The sequence below is a fragment of the Pundamilia nyererei genome, unplaced genomic scaffold (assembly GCF_000239375.1).
Source record: "Pundamilia nyererei isolate P.nyererei 1_Seehausen unplaced genomic scaffold, PunNye1.0 scaffold00027, whole genome shotgun sequence".
NCBI lineage: Eukaryota > Metazoa > Chordata > Actinopteri > Cichliformes > Cichlidae > Pundamilia > Pundamilia nyererei.
Window position 1 is genome coordinate 351,867 of NW_005187428.1, and position 23,628 is coordinate 375,494.

Here is a 23,628-nt window from a genome sequence, read left to right on the forward strand (position 1 = left end):
AAAAAAAACATTTACTCAACTGTTACTACACTGCGTGACTCACATCAGTCTGATTGCTCATTATTTCTTCCCTGAGGGAGAATACATTTACTGGAGTCTTTAAAAAGACCTCAAACATTAAAAGAAACTCAGAAAAAAGAAAAAAAAACCCTAAAGCTTTGGTAATTATTCTCACTGTCTTGAACACAGCCGTGTCTGAAGTAACAGTAAATTATTTGACTTTACTCTGATCCATTTGACATTAAAATGTTCCTCATGTAAGGGTCACGTTCACTATGAAGCCTACATAATGTCAGAAAATTGCCTATAACAATTTTCTATACTCCAAGCAGAATCACAGGCCAAGAAGACCAGACAATATTTGGTATTTTTCTACTACACACTTGTAATGAACATATTTAGTTGACAGATTAATCAACAAATGGATTAGCCATTTCACACATAACTGTGTATATAAACTGTACGTGCTCCTGACTTTCAGAATCATTCAACTGCTGCCAAGAAATGAAAACAAACTGTGCTGCTGTGAACTGAATCGGGGATTTAGAAGATTATAATGTGATTTTATCTACACAAATACAGCACATGATGTGGACAGTCTGGGATATTTCCTCTGAAATGTCATCTGCACTGTTGGGTACTGCTGAGCACTGAATTCTAATTCTGGCACGGCAACTTCCTCTTTTAACACAATGACTGAGTTTAAATGAAAATGTCAGGTGATGAATAACTGCAAAACAAAAAATGTTGCCCGGTCTGTCACTTCTGTGCATAAACATGCTTTAAATTTCCCCTAAAGATCCCATATTACACCTCACCCCTGTGCTACCAGTACCCGCCTTCGGCCTCACCTGGACAGTACTACTCAGAGGAGGACCAGAGAGGAATCAGTCCACCACTTGAGGTATCAGAGGGCGAGGATGAATATGAAGGTCATAACCCTTCTTCCTTCAGGAGAGACACTAGTGGGTATTTTCAAACCTCTTTTTTTTTTCTTACATTCAGTCATAAACCTTGTAAACTGAATAAAATTGCTTTAGCAATTCTTATACTTTCCACTCCAGACAACAAGAAGAAAATCCGTCTGTACCAGTTCCTCCTGGACATGCTAAGAAACGGCGACATGAGTGAGAGTATCTGGTGGGTGGACCAGGACAAGGGCATCTTCCAGTTCTCCACCAAACACAAGGAAGCCCTGGCGAACCACTGGGGTATTCAGAAAGGAAACCGCAAAAAAATGACCTACCAGAAAATGGCTCGAGCTCTGAGAAACTATGGTAAAACCGGAGAGATTAAAAAAGTGAAGAAGAAGCTAACCTACCAGTTCAGTGAGAATGTGTTGAGAAACTTATATTCACGTCAGTACCCTCAATGACAAGGGAACAAACGCTGTCTTTAATCATGCTAAACTACTCAAATTTTCTCTGTAGATTTACAATTTCAGTTTGTTTTTCTACCATGTTTCCTTCCTTATTTATTTGTAATCTGTGACATTTGCTAATGTCTATATAAACAGCTTAATTTTAAACTCAAATTATGGGTGAATAAGAACAAAACTAAGAGTAAAAGATCAGTGACAGCTGCAAATAAATGTTTTAAAAATGCATATTGTAATTTTCTGAATGCTGTAAATAAATATAATGCTCTGCTATTTTTGTCAAATTATTCAAATGAACTGGGTCTGTCTTTGAACAAACAAAAAATGTGTTTTACTCCTTAAAATAAAAATCTTCCTAGCCTTGTTAAAAAGGCAGAATAGAGCTGTCCCTCTCTGGAAAGATAGAGAACTCATTAGAATATTAAATTAAATAGATGTCGCGACAACACTCTTCGTGCAAAAGATTAAGTACAATAGTTGCTACGAAATGACCTGCGAGTAAATTATAAAGGTGTATTTAGTCTGTACCTATGTAACGTCCTTCCTTGGACAAAACTTTTTCTTCACTCGTCAGTATAGTCCTTATACCTGGCTATTTAAGAGGAAGGACTTTTATTTTTCTTTGTTTTGTTTTATTTTGTTTGTTGCAGACATTTCAAACACTTTTGTATGAATCATTAAAGCAATGTATCCCCATTTACCTCTTGCTGAAGACTGCTGCAGCCCCGCGTTTGGACAAGTGGGAGAAGTTGCACATACAGCATAAGCTTTTATTTTACAAGTTCTCTGGTTCCGCTCCACAGCTATTTCCGCTTACGTCATTTCACCGGCCAATCAGAGTCCAAGCATTGTTTCGGTCCAAATTTCAAATGCACTCGACAAACGAACGGGCAGTCGGGCAACTATACTGACTTTAGCCTAGATTTTTTTTATTTGAGGAGTCAAAAGACCGTCTGCAGGAACAGGACGATTCTTTTTAAAATATTTCAATTGTCTGCGGTGGCGAAATGAGAGTGAGGTTAGTACTGAATATAAATATAATTCTTAGCGGTTTATGTAAGTTGTGTTCTAAACTTGCTGATTAGCTTTAGCATTTAATGTTAATTGTGAGAAAGGTCGCACGGCCTGTTTCACACATTGAGACGGAGCAGTCGTTAGGTTATGCTGTCATTACTATTTGGGTTTTTTTGGTCACTCATATTATTCAGGATTAGGGATACCACGGATATGCTACGCCGTCTGCAACTATTTAAATGTTAGTTTGCTCGGTCGATGGTGGAAGGGCTGTTGCGTCTGGTTTTGCGGGTGCTAACACAGCTGTTTCCTGTCTGGTTTTAAAATCCCTGGCTTACTGTAGTATAAAATAATATACTTTTTTGTTTACATTTTGAGTAATTGAAACACTAGTTAAAATATCAAAGTCCTGCTAACGTACAGGCCGCCCCCCACCCACCCCGAGGGCCACTTTGAGTCAGGAAAAACCCAGTGAAACCTGTCTGATTTGATTGTTAGCCCCGAATACACACCCGTAACCTCTGTGTACACCAGCTTATTTTATTACAGTATCCACCACACTTTACACTCGGTTACCCTGAACCTGTGAGCGGATACGTTTTTCCGTTTGATGAGCTCTTGAACTTTATTTTTACTTCATGAAATTAAAATTTTACTTGTATTGCGTTGTCATGTTGTATTTTATTTCATTGAAATGTATACCTTTCTACTTTTTTATGCCATTTTGTTATGTTTTTTGTTTGTTTGTTTTTTGTATTTAGCTTATTTTTGAACTGCTGCAACAAAGGAATTGCTCAACTTTTGTGGTAAAGTGTATCTTAACAAACTTGAGGATCTGGTTCTCTTCCAGTGAAGTCCATGCTGCTGAGTCTGTTGCCTACCTGAACAGAGCCCTGGTCAGGTTGCAGGATATTTGGGAAGAGATAGGGATTCCTGAAGAGCAGCGCCTACAAAGAACCAATGATGTTCACAAGCACATTAAAGTGAGTTCTTCTGACACTGGTGTACATTATGGTACCCTTTGGCCTTGTAGGACTAATCATACAATTGCCTCTTTGGTTTTTCTTGCCTTCAGGGTTTGCTGGACCTCATGATTGCAGAAGAAGAGGAGCTCAAGAAGAGAGTACTCAAAAGTATAGAGTCTTGTCACAAGGAACTCAGTATTTTGTATAGTGAGCTTCAGATGGCCCCTTTTGAGGTATTTACATTTGAGAAGTGTGTCTGAGTGGGTTTTTTTGTTGTTGTTTTTTTTATAACCAACAAGACGATCTGTGTTAGGCCTTACCTTTTGGATTTCTTTGCAGGAGGAGGATGGCTGCAGCATGTTGCAGATGGAGAAGAACTGCCGCACACATCTGGAGGTGATGAAGGAGCACAAAAAGCAAAGAATGGAAGAGCTTAAAGGCCTCGTTGTCAAAGACCGAGAGCTGTGTGATGTTATGTGCACTACCCCATTTTGCATCAACCAGGACTCTGTTCCATCATTGACACAGCTAGAGAGCTATCGGGCCTACGTTGATGATCTCACCAAAGAGAAGGTGTTTTTGATTTTCTGTTTGTTTCTTTAATATTACAGTTTTTGCTTTTGGTTTGTAACCTGTCTCGTCACTACAGGAGCATCGTCGCAAGGAATTTGTGAGCATCAAAAAGGAGATCATTGTATGCATGGATGATCTGGAGCAGCAGCCAGAGACGAGTTTTGAGACTGATGTGATTTGTGAGGATGAAGAGGCATTTTGCCTGTCGAATGACAACATTGCTGCTCTCAAACTCCTCCTCGGTCAAGTGAGTTTGTGATCTTTCCTTTTCTAATATGATCCGTCTACGGTATTGCATAGAATAACATGGTTGATTTCTTCTTCTTCCAGTTGCAAAATCGCAAGGCTGAGAATGAGCTCCTTTGTTCAGGTTACCGCACTAAGATCCAGGTGCTCTGGGAACGGCTTCAGATTCCCCAAGAGGACAGGGAAATTTTCTCAGAGCATATGATCAACACAAAGAAAAGAAACATGGAAGCGGTACAAACCTACCTTTTGATTTATAATTTTAAATAATGTGTCTGTTTACTTTCCACCCAGATCCTCTAAGCCCTCGTAAAAGGTTCTGATAATGTGTATCCTGTGTTTCCAGCTCCAGGCCGAGGTCCAGCGTCTAGAGGTGCTGAAAATGCAGAGCATGCAAAGTGTCATTGAGGCCATCCGAGCAGAGATCGCCCTCCTATGGAATAAATGTTTCTACAGCCCCGAACAGCAACAAGCTTTTGCTCCATATCATGATGGTGAATGTCTGTTTTAATAACGACTGCTTTATTTTAAACATATGCACCAAAAGTCACAGAGGGCGTTACTGTTCTGGTACATCTTTTCTTTACTCAGATGATTTCACAGAAGAGCTCCTCAATCTACATGAGGCTAAGATCACGACCTTGAAGAAGTGTTATGAGGACCACAAAGATCTCTTTGAGGGAGTCACTAAATGGCAGGACAACTGGACGTTGTACTTGGAGCTTGACGTGAGTGCTGTCTCTAAGTTTTTTGTGGAAGCTTTTAAAATGCTTATCTCTGGGCATGGTGACATGTGGCTGTATGCTTCCCCTTTTAGAAAAAGGCTAATGACCCTTCAAGATTCAACAACAGGGGTGGGAACCTTCTGAAAGAAGAGAAGCAGAGAACTGACCTGCAGAAAAGTTTGCCTAAGGTGAGAATTTCTATGCTGCTTCAGTAAATATAGCATTACTGTAAGCAGATGCCAGCCTGTAAGATATTCTCTTAGAAGACATTTCAAAGATGTCATATTTGATGAATTGGCAAATAAAAGGAGATGAAGAAAAACTCCATTGCTGTATTGCAGGTTTTGTCCAACAGATGGGGATATTAAATGACTGTCACTCTCTGGTTCAGGTGCATATGTCTGTTCATCAAAAGCATTTCAGAAATTGATGTAATCTGAAAGTCCACTGTCAGTGCAGAAGCTGCTAAAAGGGAATCGGCTGAGCTCTACTAATCCAAAAATGCGCATTTTGCTGTTCAAAATGGGCTTTATTTAGATAGCCTAGTCAGGGGACACATGCAGCAAAGGGCCTCTGGTGGGTGGCACTGCATTTCTGCCTTGCAGTCTATGGTCAACTGTATATCGTGTGAGTTCAACTGCTTTGGGATTTTCTCTGGAAAAAGAACCGTTCACAGCAAATCATTAAATGCTCAAAATTACTCTGACATTATGTCCGTGATGACTGGATGTAATCTTTCCTACCTTACTTCAGGCCCACACGGTCTTTAAAAAACCAGTTGAGTGCAGTTTGAAGCCTTGAGTTTTGGCTCACAGGGATTTTTCTCACATTAGACTCCCTCCTCATTATTAAGTATTGGTATTGTTTCACAGTGGTGTCTGTTTTTTTTTTTAAAGTGTACATATAAGAGAAGTAAATGTAATAAGGCCCCTTTTTGTGACAACATAAAAACTTATACTTGTTTTCAGTTGGAAAAGAGTCTGAAAGCCCAAATCGACGTTTGGGAGCAGGAGCATGGCAAAGATTTTCTGGTGAATGGACAGAAATTCCTCGATTATGTGCAGCAGCAGTGGGATCAACACCACAATGAAAAGGAGAAGGAGAAGCTTGAAAGGGTATGTGAGGTTATTGCTGTGACACACTCTGTCGTGACTTTCACTTCCCTGTAGCAGTAGTTTTGCCAGTGCATTTTTTTTTTCTTTAAATGCATTGTTCTTTGGAAAATAGCAAATGAAGAAAACTAAGCAGATGCAAGAGGAAATGCTGTATGGAACGATGGCGAAAACCCCGTCTAAAAGGCGGATAGGAGGGACTCCAACACCTGGAAAAATGAAAAAGGTAAATGGGTAGATATTTCTGTGGTTTTTCTCAATCAATCAAAGCTTTATTCGTCACATGCAGGTTGCCCTGCAGTGAAATGGGACCCACCCCCACCTTACACATATAGCACAAACATTACATGGGGATACAGGTCGGAGATTGGTAGAATCAGAGAAAAAAACATTGAAATGTACACTATAGTGGGACAGTGAGAGGTTGCGCCTCGTTCCATTTCGATTCCAGCGGGCAGGCTTGGGGGGGTTTGAACAGCCGGTTCCGCTCTTATTTCTCCGATAAACCAGGGCTAAGTCAACTCCGATCAGCATGAACCCTGTTATCACGGTTCCGAATAGATATCTTCAGCGTCCTCGATAGACAGTCCCGCCAGGCACATGATCCTCCAGTTCTGCCACCCGTCCATCGTGTATCCGGCAGGGAAAGTCCCTCCAGGGCACTCAGGCTCTCCCGAGCCCAGACTTCTCGTTGAGAAAAGGGTGTCAATAGCATTCAGAGACCAATTGATCAAATCCATAATTCTCTTTTAGGTTTTAGAGAACGACAGTGGGAGGCTATTCCAGGGAAAGTAATGCACACAAGACAAGGACATAGAGGCTAAGTAGGGAAGATAAGGGTGAGGAGGAGAGGAGAAAAGTGCGACCGCCTTCGCTGAGAGCTGAAGAAGAAAAATATTTCTGTGGTTTTTCTGTAACTGTGTTAATGTCAAACATGAGCACTGACTGAAACACCTGTGTCCCCTGTCCACTCAGCTCAATGGCACCTCAACTTTCTCCACTCCAACCAGCTTCCTGAGTTCAGGCCTCAGTGGGACCATGTGCCTGTCGTCCACCCAGAAACCACCGTTGTCTGCTAGCAAGGTATTGTGCTTCATGTTGTTTTTGACAGTCAAACCATCAGGATTAGATTGGCTTGTTCAGTATCTTAGACAGGTTTGATCATCATTATTTTCATATTGAAACGGTAAAACCTCTTACATTAGTTTGTATCTAGACTCAATGTTGGTCAACGTTTGAGTTTAGTGTGCTCTGAATATGATGCAGACGTTGACACTGATAATCATTCTACCCAACTAGTCAAGTCCAGTGTCGTTAACTAAGATAAATATACATAATATCAAATGCATTATTTTGTATGTCAAGATATTGGACACAGTGAAAGTGCTCATCTGTCATAATGTCCTATATAGTCTTTAAAATGAAAGGGCTTGCCAAGACACATCATCATTCTAGTTGGTCTCATTGTAGGGTCTTGGCCTGCGAACCCCTGGACATGGAAAGGCACCCCGTGCGCTAGAGCGAAACAAGGAAAATATCTCCCACCTTAATAGAAACACTCCAAGTGGCACACCACTAAGGTCTCAGGATACTCAAGATCACACCTTCACCTTTAACTCTATTGCTGGCTCCTATTCGGAATTTGCGGTAAATGGGGTTTTTACATCTGTTTAGTCAACTCAGTGGTAAAGATTATTGTAAGACTAAACATTTGGCTCACAGTTTAAGTTTACGACCAAATGTACAACTTATTTAATTTCTTGCTATGTGGGTATACATGTATTTTATAATGCAGATGAAATTCCCACATTATGCAGTTGTGATGCAAAGAAAAAGCTACAAAAATCATTTATAACATGATGACAAGACTTTAAGAAACAAAGCTGTCTGCCATCTTTTAATGTTTGAATACATTTATTCCAAATTTCGTCATACAGTCAGCAGTAATTAATATATAGAAAATGTTGATTATTTGTATTGAGATTTACACAAACCACCACCTTTTACATATAAGTATACATATAGTGTTTGACACATCCACTGGGAGAGCGGGCAGGGGGATTGCGTCAGAAGGGGCAGCCGGCATACAATCAAAGTTACTGATTCATCCACTGAGGCAACCCCCTGTTAATAAAGGGACAGCCAAAAGAATCTGTCTACAATGAATGTATAAATTAAAAAAGTCAAAGTACACTAGGTCTTATGAAAAAAATATTGAAATGGCTACGGCCCTGTGCTATAACTTATAAATCAAAAAAAAAAAAAGAAATCCTGTCATGCCAAAGTTTCAATGACTTATTTGTCTGAGCTGCAGCTAAAACTTTCCACCACATGACTCAAATCTGGTCATCATGAGGTTAAAGGTTTCCAAAGTGAATACATCTACTTAATTTGTCATGTGAGAAAACCATGTTGATACACAAATATTTTACCTTTGATCTTTTTTTTTCTTCTTTTTTTAAAATATGAAAACATTAATTTGGACTGTTTCTTACAGAGGGACCTCACGAAGTCTTCTAAATCGAATGTAAAGTCAGGACTGCTGAACTCGACTGTCAGTCATCAGTGATGGTTCAACAGAGCTGCTCTGGCACAGAGGGTCGCCCACCTCAGGGGTAGTTTGGTGACACAATGAACAAGAGGGAACTTCTTACAAAAAACTGTAAATATTTTGTCAACATTTCTCTTTATTAGAATTTTTTCCAGGGTTTCCTCTGCTCTTTGCATTTCTCTGGCATTTTAAAAGTTTTACGATGTCTTTTTATTTGATCCTATTTTGGCTTAGATTAAATATTATCTGTTATCTACGGCACTACTGTTTTACTAAATTGGAAAGTGGCACCATGATCTGTAAATAAACGTTTTAAAAGCAGTTTGTTCTCTGTGGCTATTATTTTCCCATCATTCCTGCCCCTAATTTTTCAGCTGAACATGGTTTTACTTCAGCTGAGTGTAAGCCAAAACGCAGTATTTGATTTCAGCCAGAGGTAAATCCTTGCCAGAGTTATCATTGTAATTGTAAAGTATTGTTCTTTCTATAAAACTATAGGTAGGAGACTGGTCTGGAGGAACTGAGCTCTCACGAGTGCTATTCTAGTGAGTGGATGTAAAAGTCCTTCCCTTCTTTTCACTGGAAATGTGATGACTTATTTAAGCCATGCGTGTCATGAGCTCCTCAAGAGCCCTCTCACGGTGATTTTCATTAACAAGCAGCACTTCTTTGATTGCGCTTTGCTGGAAGCCCATCTCGTTAAACTGAGCCAACAGGCGTAGGAACTCAGCAGCCTGGAAAAAGAAGATATTGTTTTGCTCCTTCACGTCAAGGTACAATAGTGTGTGACAGGTGCTGACTTGGAAAAACTGGATTTACCTTGCTTTCACAGTTCTGAAACATCTCCAAAGCCTCTTCCACCTGTGCTTGGTCATAACCCAGCTGACACAGACGATCACAGGTAACCAGATATTTTAACACCTGTCGATAGCAGGAAAAAGCATGAATTTTATCCATTTTTGTGTACAATTTTATGAAGTCTATTCATTAACGTTTGGGAATGTGAATACAGGATATAGCTTGACCTACATACTATTACTTTACAGATGTGTTTTATGTTTACCGGTAATGCATTAGAAAAACATTGGTTTGCCAAGTATTGCAAATGAGGTGAGGGATAATTGTGATTGCTGTATTTTCTTTAACCTCTTCTTTCTTCTGATGCCATTACTTTTTTTTTTTTTTTCAAGTATGTGTGTATTGGTTTTTAAATACTTAAAAAACGCATTTATACAAAACAAACACCATTGGTGGCGGCTCAGAAAAAGCATTACTTGAGTTATAAGTATTCATAGTACAATGTGATATTGTTAATCCACAGGACAATGGATAGAATAAAGATTTATTTTGATCACCAATTTCATGGTGATTGGTTCCCTATTTAATGCCTTGGTGGAAAAACTCAAATTAGTTACCCCAAAACGTCTATAAACTGTTACTGTAACTTGTTGAACTCATTAGATAGGGTTCCTTGCTCTGTTCAAAAATTTACACACAGAGGTGAAGTGCCTTTGAATATTTTACTTAATCTAATTGGATAGAAGTATGGACAGCTTTGAATTGAGGTGTGCTGAGCATTTATAGAGATACTGTGAATGTTTACCAATCCAGTTTTACATGCCAATCTGCCTGGAATGACTGAGGATGGATCATTTACATTTGGTTGGATGCTGTAGAGTTGAGACACAGCTCATTTGGAAAATAGCTTAATTTTCAGGAGACCATCCAAGACCGCGTGGCTGGGCTTCTGTTCATCTTTAAAAAGGATACATGTCTCAAGTTTGCGCACGTCTTTCAGTTTTTCAATGGAAAGCTTGAATGTCTTCTGTAATTTTTGGAAAGGGGCAAGCTAGCCCTCTATAGATGTCTCCCAACTAACTTGTACCCTTCTGCCTCCAGATTTTAAACACAGTCCTCCAAACCTGGACTGAATGATTGATTGAAGCATATTGGGGACTCGACATATACCTTGGGGCCTTTCAGTAGTAAGAGCACCTGAGGCCAGACTTGATGCCCAGTGTCTTTAATTAAAATAGAATAGCATATATCTTATCCCACCACTCATAACTGTGATGCTGGGCTAACAAAGAGACAGATACCATTCATGCTCACTTTCACACCTATGGCCAATTTAGATTCACATATTAACCCAACATGCAGGTATTTGGACTGTGCAAAGAAGCCAGAGAACCCACACAGGCAGGAGAACATGTAAACTCAACACAAAAGGCTCCAGCTGGCTAGTAGATTTGAACCTTCTTGGTGCTAACTACTGTATCACTGTGCCGCTCTATCCTAAAAGTTTTAATTTCGAGTCAGAATTTACTCAGTCAGACTTAAGAGTTCACAGTTTCGTAGAAAAATGCAATCATTAAACGGCATGTTCTAGCCCCAGTGTGTTACGTACCTTTTCAGGGCTCCTATAGCCTGTCTTCTGCAGCGCCAGAATAGCTGTTCTTAAAGGGTAGCCTTTCTCAGTGATTGTTTCAAGTAACTCTCTCTCTTCCTGGCTGAGGGCTGTCAAAAGCTCTGCTGCACAGTCGAAGAAAACCCCCCGAGACGCACCGCTCGTCAGAACCTGATGATGACAAGAGAAGACCAGGCACAAATAATAGAAAACAGCTTTACCTGCTTCAAGTATTATATTGTTATGTGACGCTCTCAGAAAAACCAACCGTCTTTCTGCGGTTTTTTAAAACGGGCCCTGCAGAGGAGGGTCGTTGTTGCTGCCTCGGTGGGGAAGGTCCAGCAGGTGGTGTGTTTTGGGAGAACTTCCTGCCTGAATAGCGCTGCCTCTTCTTGATGTTCCTCTGGCCCTGAGGGAGCGGGCTGGCTTGCTGTGATCTGTGCTGCTCGAGCACACGCAGAGGCTGTCTGCACTCTTGGGGAGAAGACGTGCCCCTGTGACCTCTGAAACACTGAGCTGAGCCAGTCTTACAGTTGTGAGGGGAAGCAACAAAGTGCATGTCTTTGACTCTGGAGATTGGGCCTTTGAGTGAAGCGCTCCGGGGCCGCTCCCTGCAATTGATGAGGTGAGGGGCATCTTCAGTAGAGGACATTTCATTGTCCTCATGATAACCATCTTCATCATCAGAGTCAGATACGAGGAACTTGACGGTGCGATGGCGCAGCCAGTGAGCGTCTGCAGAGTTCAAGCTGTGGCTGCGGGGCCGAGGGTTGGGGACCCACTGATCGCTGCTCCTGGGAGTGACTCTGTGACTCTCCTTAGGGCTGCTGAACATCAACCAGTAAGGTGGGCAGGATGGAGCCTGGCAGACTGGCTGCTGGCCAGTTAAAATCCATCTCTCCAGGTTGAATCCGTACTGCAGAAAAATTATAAAGATTTGGAGCATTAGCCTTTTTCACAGCTGACATTTACAGGTGTGGAGGTTACTAAAAACCGTAATAACTGTGTAGTATTCAAGTGTGGACATGACCCTAAATATACTAATTTTATCATACAACCTGTGCTTTTCTTCCAGGGGAAAAAGACCTATACCAGTAATGTTAATAAGGTGCAATAAAAACCATTTTCAACTTCACAGTAAAAACCCAATCTAGCTCTTTTATTTGAACTTAATCCTTCATTACAGTGTGCATATTGTTTCAGGAGAACATTGTCTTCAGCACTGTTTAAACTCTTATTAGAATCTGTAACTTCAGAAGTGCATTAAAATGAAGAAAGGAAAGAAAAAAAAAGCTTTGCTAAACTCCAAAACTCAAACCCTGGATTTTAAAGTAATTAAACTGAGAAAGTAAAATTGCAAGCAGATACTGAACAAGAAAGAACACACAGGCTCTATATTGAGAAATTTTTTGAAATGTTTTTTTAATGTTTGACCTCAGTTTCCTTCATTATCTGTCGGCAGTCTGGTAGAGTAATGTCTGGAGCAGGCAACAGCTGCATTTCTTCCTCCAGTGGACCCAGCTCGGTCTGAAACGGGACATCTTCCAGCATGTTCATCACCACCAAATGTTTCAAATCACCAACCTGCATCAGAAGACATGAAGATCTCCTGTATCTTCAGCTTTAAGTTTTAAAAGAAAGTTTTACCTTTTGAAATTTTTACCTTGGTCAGATATGTTCTTCCAGGTCCACGGTCCTCTGAAACAATCGGCAAGTGTTTGGAGTAAATGACTCACAGACAGCAGACGCAATAAACCCCTTCGCCACTAAGCCTCTGACATCATTGAGTTTGTTTACCAATACCTCAGGTGCCTGCTTTAACCTCCTAAGACCCGAACTCTTAAACGGCATGCATTTTTAATTTCTCTTTGATATTTGGGCATATTGGGGCCCGATGAATGTAAAAACAAAGAATTACCAGATTCTTTTTTTTAACCTTATTTTTGTTTTTAGAAAAATAAGAGCCACAAATGAAGATATTCGTTTAAAATTTTAGAACAGTAGCAGTATAATGTCCTCGTAAGTGGATATCAGGCCCTTGTAGAGCAAAATTGAGTATGTTGGTCTAAATAACCCAAAATGTGATGTCCACATATGTGGACGCCAGGTCCTAGGAGGTTAATCCCACAGTCATACAGCCATTAGAAATATATCAAAATTAAACCATATAACACCAAAACATATTGTACATATTATATTTTGAAAAACAAATACAGTTGTCTCTAACATTTATAAGTATTATTATTAAAACTTCACTATTTTATCCCTTTCAGCAGATTGTATCATTTTCCATCTGTATTCAAGGCCACACTAAAGACTTTGTACGGACACTTTGTGACTTTCCTGTGTACTAGGAGGAGGATTAGGGAAATGCTGAGGTATCAGGAAACAAAGCACAGCACAATACTTTCCAGAGATTAGCTGATTACATAAAGGTGACAGCCTAACAGTGCATCGCAACCTTGTGATGTCTGTTGCATTCATTTATTCGCACCTCAAACTTAAATGAGAATGAAAGAACAATTAAAAAAAATTGTACCGAGATATACATTTTATTTGTACACTTTAAACAATCACAATAAATTTAAGATTCACAATATTTTGGGGGTAGGGGGGTACAGGTTCTGTAACAGACCTCTGAAAACTTTAGTAAAATAAAATGAAGCTTCAAGCAAAGGGGGGAACAAATCTAGTTTAATCTAGTTTGAAAGCACAAACAGCATTTTAAAGACAGCAGCAGCATGGTTCAGTCAGAGCATTTAAGTAGAGGCTTGATTACAGACGTGTACTGAGGTACCATTTAGTAACAGGATATTACATCACTAAAGGTAAGGTGAGCTTCCAACAACCAACCAGGCAACCACAAGGAAAATAAAAAATATCCATGCTGCTCTGAGGGGTGTTTGACAATGCAGGTTTGGAGAGGCAGCCAGCATTAACAGGAAAGAGAGCATCTGAACACGGTTCAGTTTTTATAAAACAAAACTTCAGAAGCTATTTCACTGATACTTCAAAGTGACCCGGCTAACCAGCTTTGTGAAACAGCCCTCTGTGAGACAGAGGTCTGTAAGTAAACACTTATACATTCCCTAAAAAGTGTGCTAAAGGAGGAAGCCAAAAACTGAAAATAACCATTCTGGCTGTTTAAAAGGTCACCATTGTGTCTCACCTGCTGTAATTAGTGTGCTGGTGCATTATACCTCACAATATGTTTTAATAATTAGAGGTCATGTCATACAAACTGCTTACAAATGCTACCTAAGCAGCGTGCCTAAACATTTACAGCTGATTTCACTGTGAGCACCATTATTACAATGGTGGTAAAGGAAAAAGAAAACATCAAAAATATTGATGTGCTCATGGAATATGATGCCCTGATGAGGCATCAGCTAACATGTTAACATCATATCGGGTCTTTCTTTTCTCAGCATCCCATGTTTGCAAGTGTACAGTATGATCCCATAATTTCCATTTGCTTCCCTTGCCATTACAACCCCTCACTACAAAAAGGAAAAACAAACTAGCTACAAATATTTCCATGAATAAAATTTCATTATCTTTATATAGATAAAATGTTAACAATCCCCAGAGATTGAAATATTTTAAGGTCCACCCTGTGAGTGCACCACTATAGAATCTACATCTGATGCACAGGACCCAAGGCTGTTACACTCTCTTAACTTCATCACAAAAACCCTCCCCACCAGTGTCCACAGCTTATTCGTCAGGGGCTTTAATAAAAGAGTTGGTACCAAACGTGGTATCCAAAAGGTTCATAGTGATCTAATGATTTGCGACAGCGTGGCCTTTAGGGTAAAATGGTTCAGTTGTTAGCAGCGTCTGCCTGCCTAGGCCAGTTGTCCTCCTCGATGCCAGAGTCGTATTCCTCTTCTGCCGAATCCTTGGCAGGAGTTCTGAAATTCAAATAAAGGATGCAGGTCGAGTTTCAGTTACTGAGTCGCCATGTACTCTGTGTAAGAAAACTGATCTCTAGCATCACCCATCTACCCCGAAACTGTGAGGAGAGGTACTGACCTGACATATCTGGGTTGGGATTTTCCTTGGACAACATCTTTGTCCAGCTCAACAGCCATGATGTCAGAGTGGGGCACCTCAAACATGGGCTCAAGGAGGAGTTTTTCCTGTGCATGAAGACAAGTTTTCACTTTACACCACACCACAACAAAAAAATAAAAACCTAAGTTTGGCACCTTCTGTAAAAATCACATACCATGATGGATCTGAGGCCACGAGCTCCAGTTTTCCTCTCCAAAGCCATTCTTGCTATTGCCCTCAAGGCATCCTGAGTCACATTGAGATCACACTGAAACAAAAGATATTGACCATTTAATTTTAATTCTAAAAATCAAGTCATTTAAGTCACAAACACAAATGTATTATGTTTCTGTACATTGATCTAACAAAAGAAATAGAGGCTGTGTTTAGAGAGACATGATTTTTTGGTACCAGTGAAACAAGAAAGTACATGCATCAGATTACTCTCTGGAAAGTGTTTGTATTATAAATAAAAGGACTGTGTGCAGATATTTGAGAGGACACTGCTGTATTTTGACTCAAGAAAACCTTACTGTGCAAACACAGCAGCCCAAATATGAGAATGTCTACCTCCACCACCCACACAGCGTTGCAGCAACTACAATATTAGAACTCCTACTTTGTCCATGCTGAACAGAGCCTGGTACTGGGGCACTACAGCATTGCGTGGTTCAGTCAAGATCCGGACAAGCGTGTCTTCATCCAAGCTGTGCAGAGGAACGATAACGGGAAGACGGCCAACAAACTCTGGGATCATTCCAAACTCAATTAGATCCCTGGCCTCGACATGCTTCAGCAGCCTGTCCTTCTCCTCGATCTCTGCTACGGTGTCTGTCTCGCCGCTGGTGTTTGCCAGATCTGCAGCAGCAGCTGCGCGGCGCCCTTTCCCCAGGTTAGAGGGAGTTCCAAAACCCAAATACTGGACAGATATGAAACACAAGGAACATTTTAAAGGCAGGAATAACAAACAGGCTGAACACCTGCTGGCGTGCAATACATCTGAGCCTTGTCAAGTTTACCTTTTCATTCTTTCTTCTGCTAATGATTCTGTCAAGTCCATTAAAGGCACCAGATGCAACAAAGAGTATGTTTGTTGTGTCGACCTGCACAGTTTCTCCTCTCAGTTTCCTGGAGTTTTTCTCAGGAACGTTGACAACTGTACCCTCCAGAAGTTTAAGTAAACCCTGACAGAGCAGAAAAAGTGAATGTAAGTCTCAGTTGACCAATACAGAATGAAAAGGACAACAAACAGAAAACCACAAGGTCATAAATGTAAACAAAATCTGTCTGTGTTCGCACAAAACAAACCAAAAAAAAAAAACCTGGGCTGTCCTAAAACTTTAACAAGGAGGAATAAATCGAACATATGATCTCTAAATTAAATAAAAGTATAATCAAAAATAATTTGTTGCAGCCTTTAAACAAACTGCTGCATAAAGTTTGCACACTAACCTGCTGAACTCCCTCACCACCCACATCTCTCAGCTGATGGATTCCAGGAACACTGCCAATCTTGTCAACCTCATCCAGAAACACAATACCTGCACATGAAACAGGAGAACAAAGCTTAATGTCTTACAAAGACACTGCCTGAGACACTTCTTGTCTTTGATGAGCTTTCTGTGGATAACTGCTTAGTATTTTCTTCCAATTTCATGCTTTCTGGTGCATACACCTCACCAGTATTCATGCTGAAAGCTTGGAAACATGCAGTGCAGAGTACAGTACATGTGTAAGCTAACTTGTTAATTTAACCTGAAATCCAATTAATTTAAACCTGTTCCTCTTCTTGTCAGTATATTCAACATAGTAAAGCCATAAACACATTCTTTAGCACAGTAAAGGATGCAACATGAAAAAAAGCATTCCAGTTTTTAGATGTGCTGTAGCAGAGTAATTCAGTAATGTATATGAAAATGAAACAGCATTAATCTTCTCAATGATTAAGCTTCACAAAGTGATTTTCCATACAAGAGTCCTATGGTACCATTTTAATTTGTTTATACTCTAATCTTATCTACTCCCAGTCCTCTAATCTAATTACTACTGAGTTTTGGCCTCGCAGTTGAGGCCTTGTTTTTATAAAATACCACTGTGATTGCTTTCTTTTAGGGTCACCATAAATGAATCTGTAAATAATCAGGTACATTAATTTGTACAACAATGGTTTGTATGGTAAACATTGTAACATTCAAATATTTGCTCATTAATCCAACACTTGTCTTAATTTTAGGTAATGATTTGAGACTTCCTATATCAAATGAAATATTATTATTAATTGCATGTTAACATTAAAGAAACAGTTGGGTGGATGTGAGGGGGAGGAACGAGATTATGTTTGTGTTAGATACTGCTGGTGCTTGCTGCTTGTGCTCAGTGTTTTCAAAACAGGCAGTTTCTTACTTAGTAAACATACGTATCATTCTGACACTGGAAACTCCTTCTGTAAATAAAGTCCCTCTGCCCACCTTGCTGTGCTTTTTCCACTGAGTAGTTGGCATCTTGCAGGAGCTTGGCAATAACCGACTCGATGTCCTCTCCCACGTATCCAGCTTGAGTTAGTGTGGTGCAGTCGCAAATTGCAAATGGAACATCCAGACAACGTGCCAGTGTCTGCGCCAACAATGTCTTTCCTGTGAAAATTTATGTGAATCATAAAATTGTCTGGAGAAGGACATAATACAAACACATTGCACAGTGTATCTGACAGAATCAGCTTAAAAGTATTACAAACCAAACTTACCTGAACCAGTTGGACCAAGCAGAATAATGTTGCTCTTCTCCAGTTTAATCTCAGTGTGTGTAGAGTCCAACACTTCCCCACCTCTCCTTTCCTGAGGTGCCTGTTGGCTCGCCTGCTGCTGCATGGACGCCCCGAGAGCATTTCCATGAGGGCTGATTCCTGCAATCTGCAACAGCTCTGGAACAACAAGCCAACCGGACAGGTCACCTCATTACTAAAAAGAACTGTAAAAACTCTATGCTTCATAAATCACTAAAATGCAATGCAATGATGTAATGGATTCCTTTGAGTCACTGTTAGACAAATATGCCATTCACTGATCATGAATGCAACCATTTGTGTAGAGTAACAGTTCCCATACATGGGCTAAAAATACACACACCCTGTTCAGTGTCACTGTGACTTACTGAGAACAGCTCAACTAAAATTAGCAAACATCTGAAAGTCGGTCAAAGGTCAACTTCATCTGCTTGTCTGGTCTGTCAATCATTGAAAAGTGTAATTTTACTGGTTCAATTTCTAGGTTTTATTTTATACAAAAGGTCACCGTTAAAAACTGGAAATATACCCTACTATCTGATGTTGACAAAATTCCTTAATCATTTTAGTTCAAAGTTCATCATTTTTTAAATTGGACACGGCCATAAATGCATAAAAAATGTAATCTCTCTGAAAAAGGCAAAACAAACCCTTGACTGTCACAGCGGTCTGTACACTTTGGCATTTGCACAATTTAAAAACAACAAACTGCTGATTAAGTGACTTCAAAAGTGCTAAAAGACAACAGCGAGTAGGACAGTCACTTACTTGTGAACCTGTATTCATCCTCTCGTCTTCTCATCTCTAGCTCTACAGGGAGAGGGTGAAAGTGCTTAAATCAATATTAATACTAATATCGCTATATTACCATTATAACATTATCAATGCGGTCGCTGAAAAAGAGCTTTATGAAATCATATGATAAATATTGAACAAATGCCAAATAATACAGATTATAACTTAAGGCCACAGCTGTAACCTCTCTACGGTTATTTGTAAGGACGTTTAAAGAGGAACCGTTGATACTCTTAACATGCAAATATTAATATTGTTTTCAATACTTAATATTGGGGGTGGCTGTAGCTCAGGTGGCAGAGCAGGTCAGCCACTAATCAGAAGGTTGGTGGTTCAATCCCAGGCTGCCTCCTGGCTGCATGCCAAATATCCTTGGGCAAGATACTAACCCCGTGTTTGCCTACTGGTGGTGGTCAGAGGGCCCGGTGGCGCCAGTGCCCGGCAGCCTCGCCTCTGTCAGTGCGCCCCAGGGCAGCTGTGGCTACAATGTAGCTTGTGAATGGGTGAATGACTGAATGTAGTGTGAAGCGCTTTGGGGTCCTTAGGGACTAGACAAGCGCTATACAAATGCAGGCCATTTACCATTATTGTTTTCAATGTGGCAAACATTAAAGTCTGCTTATTTATTTTGGCATTTGCATGAACACATTTCAAAGTGAAAACTTGCATGATCATATTTTGTTAATTTATGACCAGCTTATTTAAATGAGCTTTGCTTTTAGGACATACTGTTGCTGTGTCCAAATTCAACTTAGAATTCACTAATTCTCTACTCCAAGTTTGACAGACATTCAGCACAGCCTATTTTCACTTTGAGGTTTAGTTTTGAAATCATTAAAAAAAAAAAATTTTTTTAAAGATTCATATTACATTTCAGCTCTTGTTCATTTATGGATCGTGTTTCTGCTGTTAAATGAAGACAAGAATTTCACCCAAAATTTGACTAAGCTCGGCACTATCTACCAATACCGAAAAAGGACTTTCATAAGCTTTAAAAAATAAATAAATAGATAAAATCAAGTATGGTTTCCATCAGACAGTAATGGTCGATATTATTTGAAACAAATCCTTAGATGCAGAATGATGCCGTGTCTGCAGAGAAGACTGACACTAACCACGAGGTGTTAAAGATGGCTGTTTTTCCACCTCCACCTGCTGTCGGCTCCCAGAGGGGATGTTATTGTAGATGCGCTTATAGTGATTATAAACAGCAACTGCCAACACTTTTTTTGCATAGGACTGGCCAACCACATACTTGTCAAGATAGGCATATATCTGGGAAGGAAAAAAAAAAAAAATCTTTCACAACAGGAGAAAAACACAATCAAATTCCCAATCGAATGTTAAAAGCTTGTTTTGACAAATTGTTTCCTGCTTCAGTTTCTTACCTTCTTTGGAGGTGGAGGAGGTTTCTGTGCAAATGCCAGTTTCACTGCCTCCGCAGCAGATTCTGGCTCTTTGTTTAGCCCTTTCTTAGAGTCAGTTTCAGACAGCACCACGAAGAAGTGATGACATTTCTCACATTTAACAAATCGTGTTGATGCTACAAAAAAAACACCACATACAGTATTAAAGACATTTTTTAAACCAAGCTGAAGCAATTTTTAAAGACACTTCAACATAAATTTATGCATTAATCCCACTGATGCTGAAACCTAAACTGGAAAAAGTGAAAAACTGCACCTTATGTTTTTGATCCTTCGTTGTTTTAAATACTGTTCAGCTTTGATTACCAATAACAGTCAACACATGCTCATTTAAGATCCAGTTAAGGACAATCACAATCTAACACATAACAAGCAGTTCTCTTCATCGCATGCATTACAGGCTTAAGAAAATAAACTCCCCAATAACCCCATCAGATTTCCTGTAGCTGCTCATATTCATTTCCTCTGTAAGCTATAGATAGTTCATGAATATTTCTGAGATGTGTTGACTGACTAGTGTGGTGTCGACCATCCACCCCTAGACAACAGGAAAAGCTCAACATTTTCTGCATTTGTTTGTCTTACTGAGAAATAATGAAAACCCAGATATTGATTTTTCTTAGGCCTTTGTTTATAAAGACCTTTATTACCTGCAACTCAGGTTTTATCCTCCTAACTGGAACACCTGATTCTCAAGCTTTTATTTTTGTTTTAATTTGAGCATCAAAACAAACCTCCGCCTTTTCCCTGTGGTCTATAAGAGGATAAATTGTTAAACAGCTCACGAACTGTACATCATAAACCACTTCTCTGTCTGGAAAGTGTATTGTAGATTTAGATTGGCAAAAATTAATAAAGCAGGTGCAGCTGATGTAAATGTGATTTTTAATTGATAGTACTCACTATGATTGGCCGATTTAAAGTCAGAAAGTCGTAAAAACAAATATACCCGTGTCCAAGATGTTTCTCACACATCCAACAATCCTAACAGCCCCTCTTGGTTTAAAGCAATGAGTCAAAATGTTTATGTGGCACCGCAAACTCTAAAACATTCCTGAGACAGCAATAAAACCGACATTACACAGTTTATATCCACATCTTTATTTTGACAAGCTGTGCCAGGAAAATACTTGAAGTGGTGGTTTGTGGTGCACTATTCATCTCCTGTGTTTACAGTAGTGTTTATAGTTATTTCCATGCACAAAGGTCTGTGTAACAGAGAAATATGAAAGTTGATGTTAACATGTTTTAACACTAAATCATGAATTTAAGTGACGTCTAATTCATCTTTTTTTCTCCCTGCTCATCATCCATGTTGAGAGGAATCCAGTAACAGCAACCATTTATTCAGCAACCATTAGTTTTCTAGCAGTGATAATACCATGTATTTATTTATAATCAGTTTATTTACTTTGGTTTGTTTTTTTTAACAACTGGTAAACAACAACTTTATATCGTAAGAAAACATCTGGGACACAAACATTTCCACAACTGACACAACATGACATGACATCATTCAACAGTTAGACCATTTGTAAATAATTGTTGAAGAGTAATATGTGAACTCACATACAAAGGTCTCTACATGTGTGCAGGGGTCCCCACACTTAGGGCAGCGTAGCTGGCTTCCACCCTTACCCGATCCTCCGGAGCCAGACATTCTCTTCCCCTCACTGAGGCTCTTCTGTGTAAAAACAACTGTGTTAGCACGTGTTAAATTAAAGTATTATCATCCACTGCTTTAACTAGGTTGTGTACGTCCACATTTACAAAATGTTGCAAATAAAGATTACCTTTCCACCATCACTTCCACCATCCTTGGTTGTCCCATCTTTAGAGCCATAACAGACAGAGGTCTCTGAAAACGACCTCACACGTACTCGAGGAGGCAAATGAGTTTCTCGAAACCCGTGACGACTCAGAAAAAACAACTGAATCCGAGAGCACGACAGTCCTGTTTAAAAAAAATTTTTTAAAAATTTTAAAAAAGCAACATCCCTTTAGATTTCTATCAGCCATAAGTCTGAAAACTAATGACATTTACATATGATTTTAATTGCGTTTTCCTATACAATGCATAGTGTCCTTAGCATTAATTTTGGGGGAAGAGGGCATAATATTTTCACTTAAATTTTCTTTTAGTTTTCAATTAGGCTTCACGTGTGTCTGGGAAATGGGCAAATAAAGCTTAAAAGTAAAACCAAAATGTTTTTTAGAAACGTTTAAAGATTTAAAAAGGGGCATTTTAACAACATGTCTAATATTACATGTTATAAGGCTACATAATGCATAAATACCATAATACCAAAGACCATATTTCTATTTCATGTATATTATTAAGAGCAGTACTTCACGGTCTGATGCAAGCATTGTATTTACATGGGGTAAAATCGCTCCTTATGTTTTTGTTGTTTGTCATGAAATCATATGTATTGTTGGTCTAAAATCTGAAATACGAAAACGTAGGTGATGTGACAACATTGTCCTAACTTTAGCTTCTAAACTGTCATGAATTACCTTTTTACCTCCTGTTGACGTTAGCTACAGAACTGTCATAACAAACAGTGATCTAGGTCAGCTGGGGCCCTGATTCCACAAGTTGAAGCAAATAGCTCAATGTCATGCAGCTTAACGCAGCTGTAGGGCAGGGAGTGTGTGCGTCTTCCCTTTCGTACCTCTGTTAGCAGTGTTTAGGAACAACCTGGCAGCCGAAGCACATGGACAGGACATCTTTTCTTCTGTCTCAAACTCCTTAAACAAACAAAAAAGTGTCAAGTTAGCATCGTGCAGCTAACAGACTGCGCTGAATAAGACAGGCCGGTTTAACGCCTCAATACTCCAACGTCACAGTTAGCATTAGCACAGCAGCTCGTTGACGAGACTAGATAGTCGCCACTACAGTCTAAATATTTACACCGTACACCACACGAAAAGGTGTTGGTATTTTAAGCTATCACGCAATGCTAATGCTATAAAGGTACCCTTTATGAACACTCTATCTAGTTAGCTTACCTAAATAGGTAACTGTTAGCTTCGCATGCTAGGCCTTAACAAAATTCACTAAGCGTTTTCTTCTAGAGGAAATGACAAGCAGCCGACGCTGCAGAGCTAAGAGGCAGAGTGACTCCTAAGAAAAACAAATTTGCATGTATCGTTCCCAGCTTATTTAAAACTACTAACTACGAAACACAAAGCAACATTTAACTAGCTTTCCAGTTTTACTCACAGTGCGCGTTGAAAGCAGTCGCGTCTTGACAGCCCCTCTCTGAAACACAAATTTGATAAATCACTAAAGCTTCTGCACGTTTGTTACAGCTAGAAAGGTCAGTGTGTCATGCTAATGCCACAGTGCCTGTTACGTGGACTGAAAAGTGTCAACTTCTTTAGACCGTTATTTCACAGGTGTGACACGAACTAAAGTGATGTAACGCCTGCTGTTATGAGCTAGGTTATTAGGTTGGTTACCCGGCTAGCGAACTAGCCTTCCCCAAAGGAAGCGTTAAAACAGTGTGCAAGGTGTCAGCAGCATGGTGGATTCATTCGTGCCAGCGCATTCAAAACCCATCCAGATATTTTGAGATCTGCTCAAACATAGCG

General features: G+C 39.7%; 4 protein-coding genes across 8 annotated transcripts in view; 2 read left to right on the forward strand and 2 right to left on the reverse strand.

The window, feature by feature from the left end:
• Positions 1-1,665, forward strand: part of spi1a (Spi-1 proto-oncogene a) — a 3,347-nt gene extending 1,682 nt beyond the window's left edge. The window contains exons 4-5 of the mRNA XM_005728238.1: positions 795-965; positions 1,065-1,665. Coding sequence (XP_005728295.1) covers positions 795-965; positions 1,065-1,375 — 482 coding nt within the window. The 3' untranslated portion in view covers positions 1,376-1,665. The remainder of the gene's footprint in view (positions 1-794; positions 966-1,064) is intronic.
• Positions 1,666-2,195: 530 nt separating this feature from the next.
• Positions 2,196-8,885, forward strand: LOC102197920 (protein regulator of cytokinesis 1-like). Of its 2 annotated transcripts, none has more exons than XM_005727975.1 (14): positions 2,196-2,396; positions 3,243-3,375; positions 3,468-3,590; positions 3,697-3,930; positions 4,007-4,177; positions 4,261-4,410; positions 4,523-4,670; positions 4,768-4,904; positions 4,994-5,089; positions 5,870-6,016; positions 6,129-6,239; positions 6,989-7,096; positions 7,484-7,660; positions 8,511-8,885. In XM_005727975.1, the coding sequence occupies exons 1-14, from the start codon at positions 2,386-2,388 to the stop codon at positions 8,580-8,582; spliced, it is 1,818 nt and encodes a 605-aa protein (XP_005728032.1). In that variant the 5' UTR covers positions 2,196-2,385; the 3' UTR covers positions 8,583-8,885. The 2 variants fall into 2 exon arrangements, with proteins under 2 accessions (XP_005728032.1, XP_005728033.1); XM_005727976.1 differs by having other exon boundaries at positions 7,484-7,593.
• A 65-nt stretch (positions 8,886-8,950) lies between these two features.
• On the reverse strand, positions 8,951-12,719 carry LOC102198673 (ubiquitin-associated protein 1-like). Of its 2 annotated transcripts, XM_005727978.2 has the most exons (6): positions 12,635-12,719; positions 12,406-12,555; positions 11,240-11,887; positions 10,972-11,142; positions 9,384-9,485; positions 8,951-9,298 (listed from the first exon to the last, which is right to left on the reverse strand). In XM_005727978.2, exons 2-6 carry the CDS (start codon positions 12,526-12,528, stop codon positions 9,164-9,166), a joined length of 1,179 nt encoding a protein of 392 aa, XP_005728035.1. In that variant the 5' UTR covers positions 12,529-12,555; positions 12,635-12,719; the 3' UTR covers positions 8,951-9,163. The 2 variants fall into 2 exon arrangements, with proteins under 2 accessions (XP_005728035.1, XP_005728036.1); XM_005727979.2 differs by lacking the exon at positions 12,406-12,555 and having other exon boundaries at positions 12,635-12,704.
• A 785-nt stretch (positions 12,720-13,504) lies between these two features.
• Positions 13,505-23,628, reverse strand: clpxb (caseinolytic mitochondrial matrix peptidase chaperone subunit Xb). 3 transcript variants are annotated; one of them, XM_013909588.1, is made up of 16 exons: positions 23,497-23,628; positions 23,258-23,296; positions 22,707-22,782; positions 21,825-21,985; positions 21,601-21,715; positions 19,993-20,147; positions 19,720-19,879; positions 18,578-18,619; positions 17,771-17,947; positions 17,496-17,660; positions 16,480-16,568; positions 16,047-16,211; positions 15,647-15,946; positions 15,203-15,295; positions 15,007-15,113; positions 13,505-14,885 (listed from the first exon to the last, which is right to left on the reverse strand). In XM_013909588.1, the coding sequence occupies exons 3-16, from the start codon at positions 22,759-22,761 to the stop codon at positions 14,795-14,797; spliced, it is 1,875 nt and encodes a 624-aa protein (XP_013765042.1). In that variant the 5' UTR covers positions 22,762-22,782; positions 23,258-23,296; positions 23,497-23,628; the 3' UTR covers positions 13,505-14,794. The 3 variants fall into 3 exon arrangements, with proteins under 3 accessions (XP_013765042.1, XP_005728038.1, XP_005728039.1); XM_005727981.1 differs by lacking the exons at positions 23,258-23,296; positions 23,497-23,628 and adding an exon at positions 23,044-23,133; XM_005727982.2 differs by lacking the exons at positions 18,578-18,619; positions 23,497-23,628 and having other exon boundaries at positions 23,258-23,488.